The sequence below is a fragment of the Pogona vitticeps genome, chromosome 2 (genome assembly GCF_051106095.1).
Source record: "Pogona vitticeps strain Pit_001003342236 chromosome 2, PviZW2.1, whole genome shotgun sequence".
In the NCBI taxonomy this organism is placed as follows: Eukaryota; Metazoa; Chordata; class Lepidosauria; order Squamata; family Agamidae; genus Pogona; species Pogona vitticeps.
The window spans coordinates 7,904,537-7,922,259 of record NC_135784.1 but is presented as its reverse complement, the minus strand read 5'-3'; the positions used below and the strand labels follow the sequence as shown (position 1 = coordinate 7,922,259).

The following is a 17,723-nucleotide window of genomic DNA, read 5'->3' as shown; positions in this document are numbered from 1 at the left end:
GATCAGTGCCCCAAGCCAGTACCGGGTTCAGTCCGTTTGAACTTTTGTTTGGGAGAAAAGTGAAAGGTCCACTTGATTTAATCAAGCAGAATTGGGAGCAGATCACCCAGGATGACCCACAAGATGCTGTGACGTATATAGACACTTTAATGAATGACCTGAAGAGAAACCTAGAGCTAGCAGCAGAAAACCTGCAAGCTCAGAAGGTCAGACAGAAAACCTGGTATGACCAGAAAGCCAGGGAGAGGCACTTTAACCCAGGGGAGGAAGTGCTTTGGCTTAGGCCCTGCAAAGAGAACAAACTGCAGCTGGGTAGCCCAGAAATAAAATACTTGGGTCACATAGTAGGGGGAGGAGTGATCAAACCCCTAGAGGCCAAGATAGAAGCCGTTCGTGATTGGCCCAGACCCAACTCCAAGAAAAAAGTCAAATCATTTCTTGGGTTGGTGGGCTACTACAGAAAGTTCATCCCGAGGTTTAGCGAGATGGCGACTCCGCTGACCGATCTGACGCGGAAGAAGACTGATGACCGCATCCCGTGGACCAGCGACTGTGAGGAGGCGTTCCAGAGGTTGAAGGAGGCGCTCGTCCATTATCCAGTGCTGCATGCTCCCGACTTCGACCGGGAGTTCATCATCTACACCGATGCGTCTAACAGCGGGGTAGGAGCAGTTCTTTGCCAGGAGGATGAAAATGGTGACCAGCATCCAGTGTCCTACTTGAGTAGGAAACTCCAGAAAGGTGAGAGACATTTGGCAACCGTGGAAAAGGAGTGCCTGGCCATAGTATCCGCGATTCAGAAGGCCAAACCTTACATCTGGGGAAGACATTTTGTTCTGTGCACTGACCACTCACCACTGCAGTGGTTAAAGACAATGAAAACCCATAATAGTAAACTTATGAGGTGGGCTTTAAACCTGCAAGATTTTGACTTTGAAGTGAAGGTGGTCAGAGGGTCAATGAACTGTGTTGCTGACGCCTTGTCAAGAAGACCCGACGAGTGAAGACGGCGAAGAAACCATGGACTATGTATATTTTGGTGACCAAAAGTTAAATGTACCTGTTTATTGAACAGGCTTGGTTTGTATTAATAAAGGTAACTTAATGTATTGCAAATATTAATGTTTAAATGCATAAGTGATATGTTTGACCTAGAGTGAGTAAGTATGGGATTGTGTATGATAATGTATAACTGTTTTGTGTTTTGATCCTGGTTGTTTTTTTGGAGAAAAGCACTTTAGCTTTTCCCCCGCAAAACAACTTATAAAGAGGGGAGGTGTCACATACAGCACTGATGGTACCTGTCTGTCAAGGGTTTGGAGGGAAAGTTCCATCCTATGGGGAGTGGAAGGCGGGACATCAGGGGGGAGGAGCTGTACTGTATATATATTTGGAGCTGGTGTGGAGAAAGAAGAGTTGGAGTCTGTGTGTCAGACTGGGTACAACTGTTCGTCAGATAGTACATACCTGATAGGTTCAGGTTTCTATCTAGGTAGCCAGAACTGATAGGTTCAGGGTCTGTGCGTTACCTTAAAGTGTTCCGGGGGAACCAATCTGCTGTATGTATATGATTGGGACTATGCCACGTTCCAGTATCCTATTTACCTGATCCTTTTATTTACCCTGTTTGTTGTTTCAATAAACTTTGTTCTTTTGTTTATTAAAATCCATTCCTGGTCTGTGTGACTCCTTATAGGGAATGGTTGGTGGCAGCATAACTACAGGGTGGGATACTCCAGTAGGTCTGGGGTTGCCACATTGATTGGTGTCCAGCGTGTGGGATACGACTGGTCCAGTTGTCCAGTGGTCCAGCAAAGCCTTGGCAAGTGTGCCCAGAGCAAGGGGGGTCTAGTCAGGGAAAATCTGAGGGCGCGTAGGTAATCTTCTAGGCTTACCTCACGGGGAGGTAGGCTAGTGGAAGAACGTGCAAACTCAGATTGGGGGACTAGATTAGGGAGCTCTGAGGCAACCCGTTTTGGCGGGAAAGGGCTGAGGCAAAGCTGCGTGAAGTAACAGGGATCTAGCCTGTCTGCTGAGAGGCCTAGCAGAGGGGGTGAATTCTGTCTGGCAACAGTTGATCCTTTTATTTACCCTGTTTGTTGTTTCAATAAACTTTGTTCTTTTGTTTATTAAAATCCATTCCTGGTCTGTGTGACTCCTTATAGGGAATGGTTGGTGGCAGCATAACTACAGGGTGGGATACTCCAGTAGGTCTGGGGTTGCCACACCCCCGTTATGGCTTGTTGCCTGAATTGTCATTATGGCGATCCCCTCTGAAGCCCCTATCCCCCCGAGGACTTCACGAGGTTCTCGCTCTTCTTCCTTCTTCACTGCCACCAGGTATTACTGCGTTAATACAATTTATTCATGGAGATGTGTGCTTTTAAACTTAAATCGTTTATTAGATCAGAGAACTTAATATATTATTAATATTCAAGAGAAAAATCACAGGCTGCTAATCACTTGTATTTGAATCAAATCTGCTATAACTTTAAAACTATTAATTCTCTGTTCCATTCATCATTCTTACAGATCTCTAACTCACTCTTAACTTTTAAGTTTCACACTGTCTCTCTCTACCAGAATCTCCCTCAGACTCCATACACCAGTCTGTATATCCAGCCCCCTCCCCCCTTGGCTCTGCCTTCCATCCACTCATTGGCTCCTTCTTCAAGGTTCTGTGGTGACGGACAGGTGAGGGCTGGGCTGTTCGCTGCAGTCGTGTTTTCATCCAATTAGAATTACTGTTGAAAAGGAACTTTCCCCTAGAGATGGAGAAACAAGTGTTTTTGGACGGCCACTCCTAGAATTGCATGAGAGAATCTGGGGAATTGTGGCCCAAAACCATAACAGCCTCCTCTGGCCCCCCACCCGAACTGCTCAGACTGACTTTAGGAAGCTTTCAGAAGAGTGGAGAGGACTTGGTGATTCCCCCCCCCCTTTCAAGCTCTCCCTGGGGAGCAGCAGGACAGAAAGACTTCCATTTCCCCCTTCCTCCCCACACGCCATGCGCCACCAACCTAGCCTGCATCCTATTATCCTATTCCCACTAGTGTTGGGAAATCCCGCTCGCGCCCCGCCCACTCCGCTTGCGAAAACTTTCCTTGGAGGACAGAGAAGGAGCAGATTGGGAGGAAAGAGGTAGAGCGTCTCCTTGCTGGAAGTGGAACCAGGGGACATTGGGGCAACGTGATTTCCCTCCACCTGTACGGTCAGTGGACTACGCGCTGGAATTGCGGTCTGCTTCTGGAGGACCTGGAAGGTGGTCAGCCTTTTGGGGGAGGGAGGAGGAGGAGGAGGGGTCGTGGGAGGCTTTGTCTTTGTAGGGGTGGGGGTGGATTTTTAAAACCAGCCCCATTCCCTGTGCAGTTCGCTCACCAATCACTCTACTTGGCATGTTTTGCAGGAACGCGGTGGTTTCGTTGGGGGTTCAATCCCCCCACGGCGCTCCCTTGACTTGACAATCCATAGGGCCTCCCTTCCATTCCAGCTATTAATAGATTATTACGTATATGAATCCCACCCACCCACCGTTTTTTTAAAAAAGGGGTTTCGGATTTGGGGATATTCAAGGAAGAGCCAGGATGTCTGGGTGGGTGAGTGGGGATCAAGATCTGACCATCAAGGGGCAGAGAGACAACACACACACACCCATGTTTTCTGGCAAGAAGACCCCACCTCTTCCCTGCATCCTGCCTCCACCCATCAGGGCAATACAGCTGTTTGGTGCCTGCCATACCACCTTAAGCACCATCCCCATGGCAATGGAAGCCAATTTTATATCGTTCTCTTGATTCTATGAAGCTAATTAAACATGGGAAACACAATAAACTCTGAAGTGCCTCTATAAGTAAAAGGAAGCTATTGTTCTTGAGAGAGAGAGCTCCATCGCCCACCCCTGAAGAGCTGAAGGTGCCTTTCTTTCTTCCTGGCTGGCTGCAAACCTTCCCTCTGCTTCTCCCCTGTATTGCCCGCACCCCATAAAGCAGAAGGGGAAAGAGCGAGAGAGAGAGAGAGAGAAAGAAGAAGAAGCCAAAGGGGGGGGCTCCCAAGAGGGAAAGGGGGTTTCTCTCTGGCCTTTCTGGGAGGTGTCTCCTGCCTTCAGGGAAAGCAACCAAACCTTTTGGGGGGGGGGAACGTGAGAAAGGACACCCGTCCCCCCTCCTCTCAGCAAAACACCTCTCTCTCTCTCTCTCTCTCTCTCTCTCTCTCTCTCTGTGTGTGTGTGTGTTTTTTTCAGACTCCCCTCTCCTTGTGTCTCGATGTCCCGCCCCTCCCACTGCACCAGCGAAGGCATGCGTTGGAGGACCGAGGGGGAACAGAGAGGAGGAAAGGGCTAGAGCGTCTCCTCACAGGAAGCGGAAGCAGGGAGCGCTTGGGGGTCATGTGCTTCCCCCTTCTTCGTCTCTACGTTCAGCGGTGACCGCGCTGGATGGCGGCCTTTCTGGGCGTTTTCTGCCTCCGGAGGACCGTGGAAGGGGGTGAGCCCTTTTCGAGAGGAGGAAGAAGAGGAAGAAAAGGAAAGGGGGGGGGGTCGTGGAAGGCTTTTTCTTTGGAGGGGAGGGTGTCTGGGGTGCGTTTTTAAAACCAGCCGGTTACCAACCGCTACTCTTTCCATGCAGGGACGCGGTGGTTTCGTCGCCTGGTTGACGGGGTTCGATTCCCCCCCCCACGGCGCTCCCTTTGACTTCACGATCCATGGGGGGGGTGTCCCTTCCAGTCTGGCCGTTAATAGATTATTATATAAATACTCACCCACCGCTTTTTTAAAAAAGGGTTTCCGATGTGGGGGATATTCAAGGAAGAGCCAGGATGTCCTGGAGACTGGGTGGGAGTCAAGATCTAACCCTCTAGGGGGGCAGAGAGACAACCCCCCCCGAATGTCCCCTCCGTGCAAGGCATCTGGGTGGGTGGCCCGTGATCCTGCGAGGGGACCCCTCCTCTCCCCTGCATCCTGCCTCCACCCGTCAGGGCAAAAAAAAAGGGGGGGGAGGAGAGAAGAGTCCCTGGGCTCTCCCCTTAGTCTCTCCTTCTCCCGCTCAAGGTTCAAGGGGCCCCTTTGGCGAAAGCTTGGGAAAGTCTGTCAAAGGCATCTGAGGAGTCCCTCCACTCCCAAATCACCAACATCCACCACAGTCGAGAAAACCGGGTTGGAAGTGTGCCTTGCAGCATGAATGGGAGCGGAGACTATCTGGTGCAGACCCCAGGCACTTGCTTTCAAAGGCACGGAAAATGAGGGGGGGGAGAATGTGGCACCAGGTGAGGGGAATAGCATCAGGAGAGACCACTACAACTCCTCCCCCCCTCCCGGCTAGGGATTGCCTGCTGCACCCCAGAGAACAAGGGTGGACAAAGCTGGGTGGGAGGGAGACCCTCAGCCTCATCCCACCAAGTCTCTGGTGATGCAAACCAGATGGGCCTGGGTGATGGCATTTCTTTTGCACCCTCGACTCACCTGGCATTTGGAAGCAAGAGTTTCCACCTAGAGGTTTGGTCACCGAGGCTATCCAAGGAGTTTAAGTTTGGGGATAGTTTAGGGATAACCGACATGTTTTCCCCACCCATCCATTGCATGCGGCTGTGACTGCTTTTACCCCACCATATCTTCCTCTGCCCTGAATAAATCCTACTATAGCTGCTTCCCGATTCCCCCCCCATACACACCCTGTGATCTTTACCATCAAAAGACATCCCTCCACAAGCAGACGAAGACCAAGTGAGCAGCTTCTCCCCTGAATTGGCTGGGAGTGGGGAAAAGATGTCACACAAGAACGAAAAGGAGGAGGGAGCATTTAGGGAGTCAGGCGGTGGTGCTTTTAAACCTTCAGGGATGCAAACCAGATGGGCCGGATCGCCCAGGATCAGGTCTCGGATGGCGGTTCTTTTCATCCTTCAACTGACCTTGTGTTTAGCAGCAAGAGTTTCAACCCAGAGGGTTGGTCACCCAGACTATCAGAGCTGTTTAAGTTTGGGGACGGCTTAGGGGCAACCAGCATCCTTCCCCCCCCCTCTTTCACTGGGTTTTGAGTTCTTCTCCCTCACCATCAAAAGGCACCCCTCCACAAAGAGACAAAGACCAATTCAGGTTGCACGGATGAGCTGCCCTGTGTGGACTGCAATGAGGCTCTTTTTATACCTGCAGGGAAAGAACCAGAGGAGTAAGGGAGCCTCCAGATGTTGCCAAACTCCTGACTTCTCCTTCCAGCAGAAGAATTTGAGGGTAGGAGAGAAGAAATACAATCCATCAGAAGTCCTAGACTTACACATTATTCTGTAAAGGACACCACATTACCTTTCGTATGAGAGTTTTTGAGGTCCAATACAGTTTTCAAAACGGGGTTCACCATTGCCATGCAGAGATTTGATCCCTTCAAAGACATCCTTGATTTCAGGCAAATCGGCTGGATCAGTCCCTGCCCACTCAGCTCACCTTCACCTACAGTCCCCAAATAGTTTCTCTGGCGCCCCTCATTTCCCTGAGTGTGTAAAGGGGGAAGCACAGCCTGTTGTTCTCTGCTTCCCACCAACCATGAGAGTTAAATTGAATGACCAAATTTTTCTCTCCAGGTCTGTAAGAGGCCCCTCCATCTTCTTCCTCCTCTTTCCCTCCTCCCTCCTCGTTGTTTCTTCATTAGCTGCCTTTCCATTTTCCTTTTCCTGATTTCCAAAGGAACGAAAGAAAGAAAGAGTTGGAGGTGTAACTCCACATGATATGAAAACTACAAAGCCAGGCGCTATTAAGAAATGTCACTTGTTTGTCTTATCCAATGTGCCTCCATATTGATCATTTTTCTTTTCCCAAAAGCAGATCTCCGCTCACTTTTCTCTGGACGAAAAAGGAACAACCCAATTCCAAATCCATCTTAACGTTTCCAAGGTAAGCGAGATGTCTTTCTTTATTCATAGCATAGAATCATGGCGTTGGAAGGAATGTTTTAAGGTCATATAGCCCAATCACCAGCTCAATGCCGAAATTAAAGTGTATATACCTCTGTATAAATCTTTGACAATTTTTCCGGAGTCATATGCCACCTATAAAGTATCTTGTATATGTTCTCCTTGAAATTTACCAATTTTGTGAGCTTAATGTAATTTTTCCGTATTTGCAACCATTGATCAATATCAATATATTATGTCCTATATTTTGTGCCCACCTGATGATACATCTTGTCTTGCAGTTTAAGTTCAAGCAAGTAATCATACATTTTCTTAATTACTTTATCATTTGAGCCCAGCAGAAGTTTGTCAAATATTGTTTGTTCTGTATAAAAGCCCTCTATTTTATCTTTTCTATACCTAGATTGCATTTAGCTCTGGACCACCAGTCTAGATATATGTTTTGTGTTTCTAACTCTTCTTTGGATCTTACTTTTAAAGGATCTTGATATCTTAGAAGTTTCACTTCTGTCACGAGGTTTGGTTGTGTAAAGGCCTCTATGGGTAATACCCAGTGTTTTTTGATAAATCTTTTGGATGATCTTTTTCCAAGTCCCTAGTAGGGCTCTTCTTATATGCAAATTGAAACTTTTTTTAATATATAGTTTATTTTTAACATAGCTTAACAGGAAAGAAAAAGGGATTGAGGTGAAGGGGAAGAGGAGAAACAATGACATACTAACATCCATTCTATATATATTGCCATATCAAAATTCCAAATTGCTCTTTTTACTATTTTCTGCCTTCCAGATTTAAGTTCTCATTTTAATGCATGTTCTTCAAACGGTGTCTAATGACTCAAACCATTTGTAGAATAAGTCACATCTTTCAGTTGCCTTTTCTAGAGGATGGTCCTTCATCACTTCTGATAAAATGTCCATTTCTGCTGCTTCCCGTATCTTCTCTATAAGATCTTCTTGTTTCGGTACCATCGGACTTTTCCAATTTTTAGTATACAGAATTCTAGCTGCAGTGACTATGTATATAACTATATACTTCTTTTCCAATTTTTAGTATACAGAATTCTAGCTGCAGTGACTATGTATATAACTACATACTTCTTTGCCTTATCTATGTTATCAGGTGTCATATTCAATAAAAACAGTTCTGGGGTTAATGGAACCTTACAAAGCAATATTTGTTGCAGCAGAGCATGCACTCTTTTCCAATACTGTTTTGCTACTCTACATGACCACCACATATGATAATAGCTTCCCACATGCGCTTCACATTTCCAACACACATTTGATACATCTGTATACATCATCAACAATTTTTCTGGAGTCATATGCCACCTGTAAAACATTTTATATATATTCTCTTTAAAATTAACCTATCTTGTAAGCTTTATATTATTTTGGCATATTTTCAACCATTGATCAATATCAATATTGTGCCCTATATTTTGTGCCCACTTAATCATACATTCTTTAACCATTTTATCTTGCATTTTGATTTCTAACAGATAATTATACATTTTCTTAACTATTTTATATTTTGAGCATAATAAATGTTTATCAAATATCATTTGTTTTGAATAAAAAACCTCTATTTTGTCTTTTGTACATCTAGATTCCAGCTATGCTCTAGACCACCAGTCTATGTAAATATTCTGTGTCTCTAGCTCTTCTTTAGACCTTAATTCACAATCCTTTTAAAATAAATCTTGATATCTTAAAAATTTTGCTTTTGTCATAAGATTAGGCTATCTAAAGGCCTCTATAGGTGATACCCATACTGGTGTTTTGTTTTGTTTTTTTGATAAATTTGTTGTATAAACTTTTTCCAAGTTCCCAATAAAGCTCTTCTTATTATATGTAAATTAAAATGCTTTTGCTCTTTATCCTTTTTATACCATAAATAAGCGTGCTAGCCTAGCTGCATATCATGTCCTTCCAAATTGAGTAATCTATCATTTTCCAAAGTTATCCATTCTTTTATTTATTTATTTGTTTGTTTATTTATTTATTTAGGTCCCTCGCATTTTTTGTCCTTTATCATGTCCATCTTTGCGCAAAATGTTCCTCTAATATCTCCAATTTTCCTGAACAGATCTTTTTTTTCCTTTTCTGTTATTTTCCTCTATTTCTTTGCATTGTTCATTTAAGAAGGCCCTCTTGTCTCTCCTTGCTATTCTTTGGAAGTCTGCATTCAATTTTCTGTAACTTTCCCTATCTCCCCTGCATTTTGTTTCCTTTCTCCTCTCTGCTATTTCTAAGGCCTCGTTGGACAGCCACTTTGCTTTCTTGCATTTCCTTTTCTTTGGGATGGTTTTTGTTGCTGCCTCCTGGACAATGTTACGAACCTCTATCCAAAGTTCTTCAGGCACTCTGTCCACCAAATCGAGTTCCTTAAATCTGTTCTTCACTTCCACTGTGTATTCATAATCCATATTTTGAAAAATCTGTTCTTCATGTGTTTTCTTTACTCATTAAAAAAGCATTTTTATGCCAGTGTGGTGGGGTTGAAGGTTACTGTATGCTTTTAATATGTTCTGTGCTATATTGTTTTTTAAAATCAGATAACAAACCAAGACAAGCAGAACTCTCTATCTCCAGCTATTTGGACAAGAACAAGAACCAAGTGTGAACCAAGAAAAAATAAACTGACACCCAAAAGGAGACAAAAAGACAGAATGGAAACCAACCAATGACAGAGAAGGGTACATCTTCAGTTTCAAAGAGTGCTGATTTTTACAAACTCCTGATCGCTTGGAAAACGTCAAGGAAAAGAAAGGTGCATCATGGGCAGAAAAGAATTCAAATTGTATAAATAGACATGGCTAAGTTGACATGGTGGCGCTGTACGTTAAACCACAGAAGCTTCTGTGCTGCAAGGTCAGAAGACCAGCAGTTGTAAGATCAAATCCACACGATGGAGTGAGTCCCCATCGCTTGTCGCAGCTCTTGCCAACCTAGTAGTTCGAAAGCATATAATATGCGAGCAGATGAATAGGTACCACCACAGTGAGAAAGTAACGGCATACCATGTCTAGTCGCGCTAGCCACGTGACCACAGAAACTGTCTTTGGACATATGCTTGCTCTACGGCTTGGAAAGAAGATGAGCACTGTGCCCTCGAAGTTGGACACGATTGGGCTAAATGTCAAGGGGAGCCTTTACCTTTACCGTAAGTTGACTCAAAGGAAAAACTAAATCAATGAATGGAGCATGGAAAGACCATGAATAGGGACAATACTTTTTCAGGTAAAAACCTTCTCAAAGGGGTGAAGCAATATAAATGCCTCCATTGTGGAAAGACCTTCAGCCAAAGCAGTAGTCTGAGTTCACATCAAAGAACCCATACAGGGGAGAAACCATACAAATGCATGGAATGTGGAAAGAGCTTCAGTCAGAATGGTCACCTTAGTTTGCATCAAAGGACTCACACAGGGGAGAAACCATATAACTGCATAGAATGTGGAAAGAGCTTCAGTCAGAATGGTCACCTTAGTTTGCATGAAAGGACTCACACAGGAGAGAAACCATATAAATGCATGGAATGTGGAAAGAGCTTCAGGGAGAGTGGTGTCCTTAGGTCACATCAAAGAACCCATACAGGGGAGAAACCATATAAATGCATGGAATGTGGAAAGAGCTTCAGATGGAGTGGTGACCTTAGGCAACATCAAAGAATCCATACAGGGGAGAAACCATATCAATGCATAGAATGTGGAAAAAGCTTCAATCAGAGTAATAATTTTAGGTTACATCAAAGAACCCATACAGGGGAGAAACCATATAAATGCATGGAATGTGGAAAGAGCTTCAGTCATTGTGGTCACTTTAGTTTGCATCAAAGAACTCACACCGGGGAGAGACCATATAAATGCATAGAATGTAAAAAGAGCTTCAGTCATAGTGGTGACCTTAGGATGCATCAAAGAACCCATACAGGGGAGAAACCATACAAATGCATGGAATGTGAAAAGAGCTTTATTCGGAGTGGTAACTTTAGGTCACATCAAAGAACCCATACAGGGGAGAAACCATATAAATGCATAGACTGTGGAAAGAGTTTCAGTCGGAGCAATACCCTTAGGTCACATCAAAGAACCCATATAGGTGAGAAACCATATAAATGCATGGAATGTGGAAAGAGCTTCAGTCGCAACAGTAAACTTAGGTTGCATCAAAGAACTCACACAGGGAAGAAACCATATAAATGCATGGAATGTGGAAAGAGCTTCAGTACCAGTGATAAACTTAGGTTACATCAAAGAACCCATACAGGGGATAAACCATATAAATGCATAGAATGTGGAAAGAGCTTCAGTCGGAGCAATACCCATAGGTTGCATCAAAGAACTCACACTGGGGAGAAACCATATAAATGCATGGAATGTGGAAAGAGCTTCAGTCGGAGCAATAACCTTAGGTCACATCAAAGAACTCACACAGGGGAGAAACCATATAAATGCTTGGAATGTGGAAAGTGCTTTAGTCACTGTGGTAGTCTTAGTTCACATAAAAGAGCTTACACCTAAAACTGAAAACTCCTTTTTGAAAGTTGCTTCAGATTTGTATTAAAAGTGAAAGCTTTTAAAAATTATAGCTGGGGATGTAATTTACATTGCAGCTCCTTGTTTTAGTAAAAAAAGAGCTATTGATAAGAAGGCATAAGTAGCTCATTCAGTTTTGTGCTGGATTCCTCTGGAAAAAATAGACAACAAATGCCTACGTGCAACAGATAAAAGAGAAAAAAATGGAGAGTATTTTGAGGTGCCACCTGTGATGAGTTTTACTTCTAACATCAATTAACAAAGATAACCTAGCTCTGGTCTCTTCAGATCATGGACTGCACTGGGTTGGAGGTGAACAAATCCTTGGATCCTCAACATCAGAGCTTGTCAGACACTGTGAAACTGAAGGGGGAACAGGCCGGCTGGGGCCACAATTGTGGCAAACGGAGCAACCCGTACAGGCGCCGGGAGCTTTCCTGCATGGCTATCACAGACTGTACCTGCCCAGGACAAATTAGAGCCAGCCCCCTGTGTGCTTCGGCCCACCCAGGTTCAGCCCATAGAAACAGCACACAGGGAAGGTGCCTACAAGAAGGAGGACCCAGGAAGAGACGGTGGTCTTCAAAGAGCTCCCATCACTCTTCCACTCTTGTTGGAGTCTCCGCTTTTTCCTAGAATTTGGCATATAAAATTCTTGCTGCTCTAGTTCCATTATGATGAAATATCTTTTTTTGTTTTCTGTCAAGTCTAGTATTATATTTTACAAAAACAGTTCAGGTTCATATGGAATTGTAGAGGACAACATTTTTGTAAAAAGTGGCAGACTAGTTTCCCAAAGCTCTTAGCTTCCCTGCAAGTCCACTATATATGATAAAAGGGCCTTTGTTACCTGACAGAACACCTCCCACCTAGATCTACCCGTATCACCCAATCTAGCCAGGAGGTGAGGCTGAGGAGCCTAACGCTGAGGGAGGCCCAGAAGGAAAAAACAAGAAACTGGGCCTTCTTGGCAGTGGCTCCTTGTCTTTAGAATAGCCTCCCTCTTGAGATTCGCAAGCCTTCCCTCCACCCACCATCTGATTTTTTTGTTGTCTTGTGTTTTCTCCCATCTTGGATCATTATTTACTTAGTAATATATTGTTATGATTTTAAATTGTTATATTGTTATATGTTGTTACCCGCCCAGAGTAGTCTATATCCCTGGTTCCCAACCTTGGGTTACTCAGGAGTTTTGGACTGCAACTCCCAGAAGCCTTCACCACCAACTGTGCTGGCTGGGGTTTCTGGGAGTTGCAGTTAAAAAACATCTGAGTAACAAAGGTTGGGAACCACTGGTCTATATGACTAGATGGGTGGGCTATAAATGTGATAAATAATGGGCTATCCCCTGAAAATAATGCAAGACGTAGCCAATGATGTCTTAACCGCTGGCAACCAATGTGAGTACACCCCTAAGTGACAATGTCCAAATTGGGCAGAATATTTTCCAGCACTGCCTTAACTGTCTTGGGCATAGAGTTCACCAGAGCTTCACAGGTTGCCACCGGAGTCCTCTTCCATGACAACATCACAGATCTGGTGGATGTTAGTGACCGTGCGACCTCCGCATTCCGTTTCAGGATGCCCCACAGCTGCTCAATAGGGTTTAGGTCTCGAGACATGCTTGGCCAGCCCATCACCTTTACCCTCAGCTGCTTTAGCAAGGCAGTGGTTGTTTTGCAAGTGTGTTTGGGATTGGAATACTGCTCTGCGGCCCAGTCTCCAAAGGGAGGGGATCATGCTGTGCTTCAGTATGTCACAGTCCATGTTGGCATTCATGGTTCCCTCAATGAACTGTAGCTCTTTAGTGCCAGCATCACCAAGCCAGCCCCAGATCATGACACTCCCGCCACCATGCTTCACTGTAGGCAGGACACACTTGTCTTCGTACTCCTCACCTCGTTACCCCCATCCATGCTTGACACCATCTGAACCAAATAAGTTTATCGTGGTCTCATCATACCACAGGACATGGTTCCAGAAATCCATGTCCTTAGTCTGCTTGCCTGCAAATGATGGGCTTTCTTGTCCATCATCTGTAGAAGAGGCTTCCTTCTGGGACGACAGCCCTGGAGGCCAATTTGATGCAGTGTGCGGTGTAGTGTCTGAGCACTGATAGGCTGATTGCCCCACCCCTACAACCTCTGCAACAACTCTGGCAGCACTCATACGTTTATTTCCCAAAGCCAAACTCTGGATATGACACTGAGCACAGACAATCAACTTCTTTTGTCTACCATGGCGAGGCCTGTTCTGAGTGTTACACCACTGTATGGTCTTGGCCACCATGCTGCAGCTGCGTTTCAAGGTTTTGGCAATCTTCTTATAGGCTAGGCCATCTTTCTGTAAAGCAACAATTGGTTTTGAAAAGGACCTGAAAAAGATTTGCTACTGGATTTAACACACATATTCAAATAAGTCAGTGTCAGAAGAAGCTACTTGAATGAGTCATGAAATGTTTCAACTGAATAAGAAATAAGTCCAGTTTCCATAACTCAACTTCCACCTTACCTGGATGACACAATTTTCACAGATACCAGTATCCCAGGGCTGAGGAGTTGTTGTTGTTTTTTTTGGGGGGGGCTGGGCTTTCTTTTGGTCTTCCCCACTGCATGGCCTAGGGATGGGGCTTTCTGCTTTAAATGAGGATGTCCCAGGGCCCTGGGCCCTTTTCCTTGGGAAGCTGGGCTGAGGCTGAAGGCCAGGTATGTTTGCATGGACATTTTGCTGAGCAGTTTTTTTTGCTGGGCTTTCTTTTGGTCTCCCCCACCGAATGGCCTCAAATTTTCTGATTCTATCTCTGACCCTAATATGGTAAATAGGAAAGCCAATTAGAATCGCATGGGAGGCAGGAAAGTTCAAAGGGTCGTATCATACATCCGCACTATTAAAGAGCAGGCCAGGTAGGTGGGGCTCGTCAGCCATGTAAGGCAGCCCATCTAGGAGAAGGAAAACTCTGATTTCAAACCTCTACTGCCTTGCGGCTATATCCACTCATGGAAAAGGCTTCCGAAGTTAACCTAGAGGCAAAATCTGGAGCTGGAGTCCTGAAGGTAGTTCGTGTCGTTCTGACACCTCTTGCAGCATTGCTGGAACCAGTTGTATTGGCTCTTGCCCTTGCATTGGACCATTTCAGCAACGTGAGAGGGGGGATCTGCTAGGTTAACAGCCTGTCCTTCATATTACTTTACCCAGACTTCATGCTCTGGAGAGGACACTCCTCGATACAGAGCATGTTACCATAGTCTCTCGAGACCGAAGGATGCCTATGCCTTGGAGAAGACCAGGCGCTTGACACGGAGCTGGAAGCAAAAATTACTGTCCTGAGTCCAGACACCTGCAGAATCCCCTTCCGCTGCTCCTCCTCTCAACCCCCTTAGCCCTTCTTTCCTGTTTGCCTTATAAAAATGGACACATTTTGAAGTAACACTTTTGTGTGCTTCTTCTCCGCATGTTTCTGTGGGTGAAGTTGGTGTCTATTTGCTTGCTCGAGGTACGTAAGCAGCACACTTTGCTTTTTGCTTTGCTTTCTTGGGGTTGTGCCACAGCTTCAAGACTCTGGGGGGGTCTCCACCATTTCCAGAGTAAGGGGAAATGAATTGGGATAACAGGGAATATATAATGCCATTCCTTATCATATATTATCTGTACTTACAGATATCCTTGCATTAAGATCTGTTGTATCTGTTAATTGCCTATATACTTCCAACTAGAGTTATTTGACTATTTTGCATTAAAATTATCTAGATTCCAATTCTATTCTAGCCCACCAATCTATAGGTATGTCTTGTTTTTCTAACTTTTCTTTTGTTTTTAATTCACCCTTTCCTTTTAGTAATTCTTGTATTGTAGGTGGATGGGAGACCACCAGGCATCTCCACCAGGCATCTCCTTCTCTTGAGGAGGTCAAAGAGGTAGTGGTTGTCCTGTGGTGTCCAGGTCCCCTTCACTCAACAGGTGTGGACCTCATCCCCGGGGGGGAGGCTGTGCTTTCGGGCAAAGGTCCTCTCATACGTTGCAGACATTCGGTGAGACCAACTCCCAACCCCGTGTCACCAGCCATTCTGAATCGGGAGGTGTGGGATGTGCTGGAAAACAGAGTGGGACATGAGGGTCCCGCAGCAGGTGCCGGCCATCCTCTGAGCACAGCTGGAGAAGGCGTGCTGAGGGGCACAGAAGGTGACGGCATTTCTGCCGGAGAGGCCTTTAAGTTCTCCGCAGCAGCCTGAGAGGCAGATTTGCAACGTGAAATCCTGCAGTGGGCATGAAATGCAAGATGTGCTGATGATACAGGCAAAAGGCTGTTAAATCACAGGAAGGGAAAGGGGGGATGTGTTGGCATGCAGACAACACAAAGCTTTTCTGGGGGGTGAAGACCAGAAGGAATTGTGAAGAGCTCCAGAAATATATCTCCAAACTAGGAGGATATGTGGCAAAATGGCAAAACTTTATCGACTAATGGGTTCTGAGCTGTCCATGATGGATCAGGAAAGAGATCTTGGTGTGCTGGTGGACAGCTTGATGAAAGGGTCAACTCAGTGTGCAGTGGTGGTGAAGAAAGCACTCCCCCAAGATCTGAGGGGCCTTCTCTGTCCTCCCTTCTTGGGGTGGCTCTCCTCCCTTTGGCAAGGCAGGGGAGACTATCCTACAGACCAGCCTTTCCTGACACCTGATCCCAAATGCCCCTAATTATTGGGGTTGGAGGAGCTAAGAGGCGATGCTTGGAAGATGGCAGGTCAACACCGATCAGGCCTAAAGAAACGGGAGGGGAGGAAACCAGGTCTCCTTGTCCCTCCTCCCTTGTTTTCTACGGCACCTCTTCAGGGTGTTCAGTTTGTGGGACCACAGTGTCAGGTCAGAGGTTCTGATGCCTGAGAGCCCAACGGGACGTTACAGACCTCTAGGGGGAAAAATCGGAAGCCTGTGTTCATCACTGTTGTTATTTATCTCATAGAAGGGACCATTTCAGAATGAAGCCAGGTGATCACAAAACTTTTTCCACCTTCCATGCATTTAGATGGTGTGTGTCCCCCCCCCCCAGTGTAAATTCTTTGATGCAACTGAGGGTTATTGCTATCTCTGAAGTTCTTCCCATATGTGAATGAAGGACACTACGTTGAGTGAAGCCCTTTCCACAATCCAAATCCAGAGCAATACCTTTGGGCCTGAACTGCTCTTCATGCCTGCCTGTCCTTCTCAGCTGACTTGCATGTGGGTCACGTGACCTGCCGTGAAAGCTCTAAGCTAGCCCGTTCCCTTCAGACGCAGAAGGCAAGGCTGCAAGAAATTGCTTTTCGTGACTCAAGGAGGGGGGGGAATCCCCACATTTCATGGGATGATCCCTGTGACCTCAGACTTCACACTGCCCTTGAGGGATGGGGCTTGTGGGACGGGGGAGGAAAGGGGATGCCCAGAACTAAAGAATGGGGGCAGCCCCCATTGGAACTCATCCCCACATGCACTTTTGTGTGTCCCAGGGAATCTTTGCAACTCACAAAGGCACCCAGTGTGCTTTTCACAAGGTGCCAAGAAGCAGCCCCGGAAAAGCAGGGAGGTGAGATGTGGTTTCGATGGCTTCCAGTCACAAAAGTTGGCCCGGCAGAGGAAACGGGGTGTGTGTGTTTCCTTTTCTCCACGAGTCTTATCCCAAATGCCTTTCTTCCTGCCTTCCATCCTCTTTTTCCTTATAATTATTCCATGTTTCTCCAGAGCCTTTCTATATGTGAGGCTGAACATTGTTCCTCCGCAGAAAATGCTGAGCATTCACTGCGCAACGTTAATGTGGGAGATTCTTCACGTGACAGCACTAGCCTGGCTTCTTCTTCACATGTCTGATGCTCTTTACCTTTTCAGGCCATTGTGAGAAAGTGTTTGATTAAACCGACATAAGATTTATCGGAAATACTCTTCTTAAAAATCCTTACTTCTGCATAGCAGTGGCTAAATTTGTTCCTGGCATTCAGTTGTCCAAAATTTTTTTAAAATGCTAAAGAATTTGTCACGAGCTTCTAAGAGAGGAAAGGAAAGATGTAATAGTAGTCTCCATCCTTCTTCTCCCCCCATATAATTTTACTCACCCAACCTGGCTTTGTAACTGTGTTATACGATCTGCCCTGTTGCTTCAGGTTCTTAATAAATATATGCATTTAACTCTCCAGTTTCTCTTCATGCCTCCAACTACATAATTATTAGTTTCCAGCGGCACATGTTCTCTCCAAACGTATACTGAAAAACGGAATGTGATGCTCAGAACCCAAAAGCTTGCGAGCTGCAGGGGTGACTTGTC

At 45.4% G+C, this 17,723-nt stretch overlaps 1 protein-coding gene across 4 annotated transcripts; it reads left to right on the top strand.

Moving 5' to 3' along the window:
- Nucleotides 1–4,252: 4,252 nt before the first annotated feature.
- LOC110070684 (uncharacterized) lies at nucleotides 4,253–17,587 on the top strand. Of its 4 annotated transcripts, none has more exons than XM_072987699.2 (4): nucleotides 4,253–4,481; nucleotides 6,143–6,220; nucleotides 6,809–6,877; nucleotides 9,458–17,587. In XM_072987699.2, the coding sequence occupies exon 4, from the start codon at nucleotides 10,100–10,102 to the stop codon at nucleotides 11,420–11,422; it is 1,323 nt and encodes a 440-aa protein (XP_072843800.2). In that variant the 5' UTR covers nucleotides 4,253–4,481; nucleotides 6,143–6,220; nucleotides 6,809–6,877; nucleotides 9,458–10,099; the 3' UTR covers nucleotides 11,423–17,587. The 4 variants fall into 4 exon arrangements, with proteins under 4 accessions (XP_072843800.2, XP_072843801.2, XP_072843802.2 ...); XM_072987700.2 differs by having other exon boundaries at nucleotides 6,806–6,877; XM_072987701.2 differs by lacking the exon at nucleotides 6,143–6,220.
- Nucleotides 17,588–17,723: the final 136 nt, after the last annotated feature.

Excerpts from the sequence above, each read along its gene's own strand:
- LOC110070684 (XM_072987701.2), top strand. The coding sequence starts at position 10,100 with ATGGAGCATGGAAAGACCATGAATAGGGACAATACTTTTTCAGGTAAA.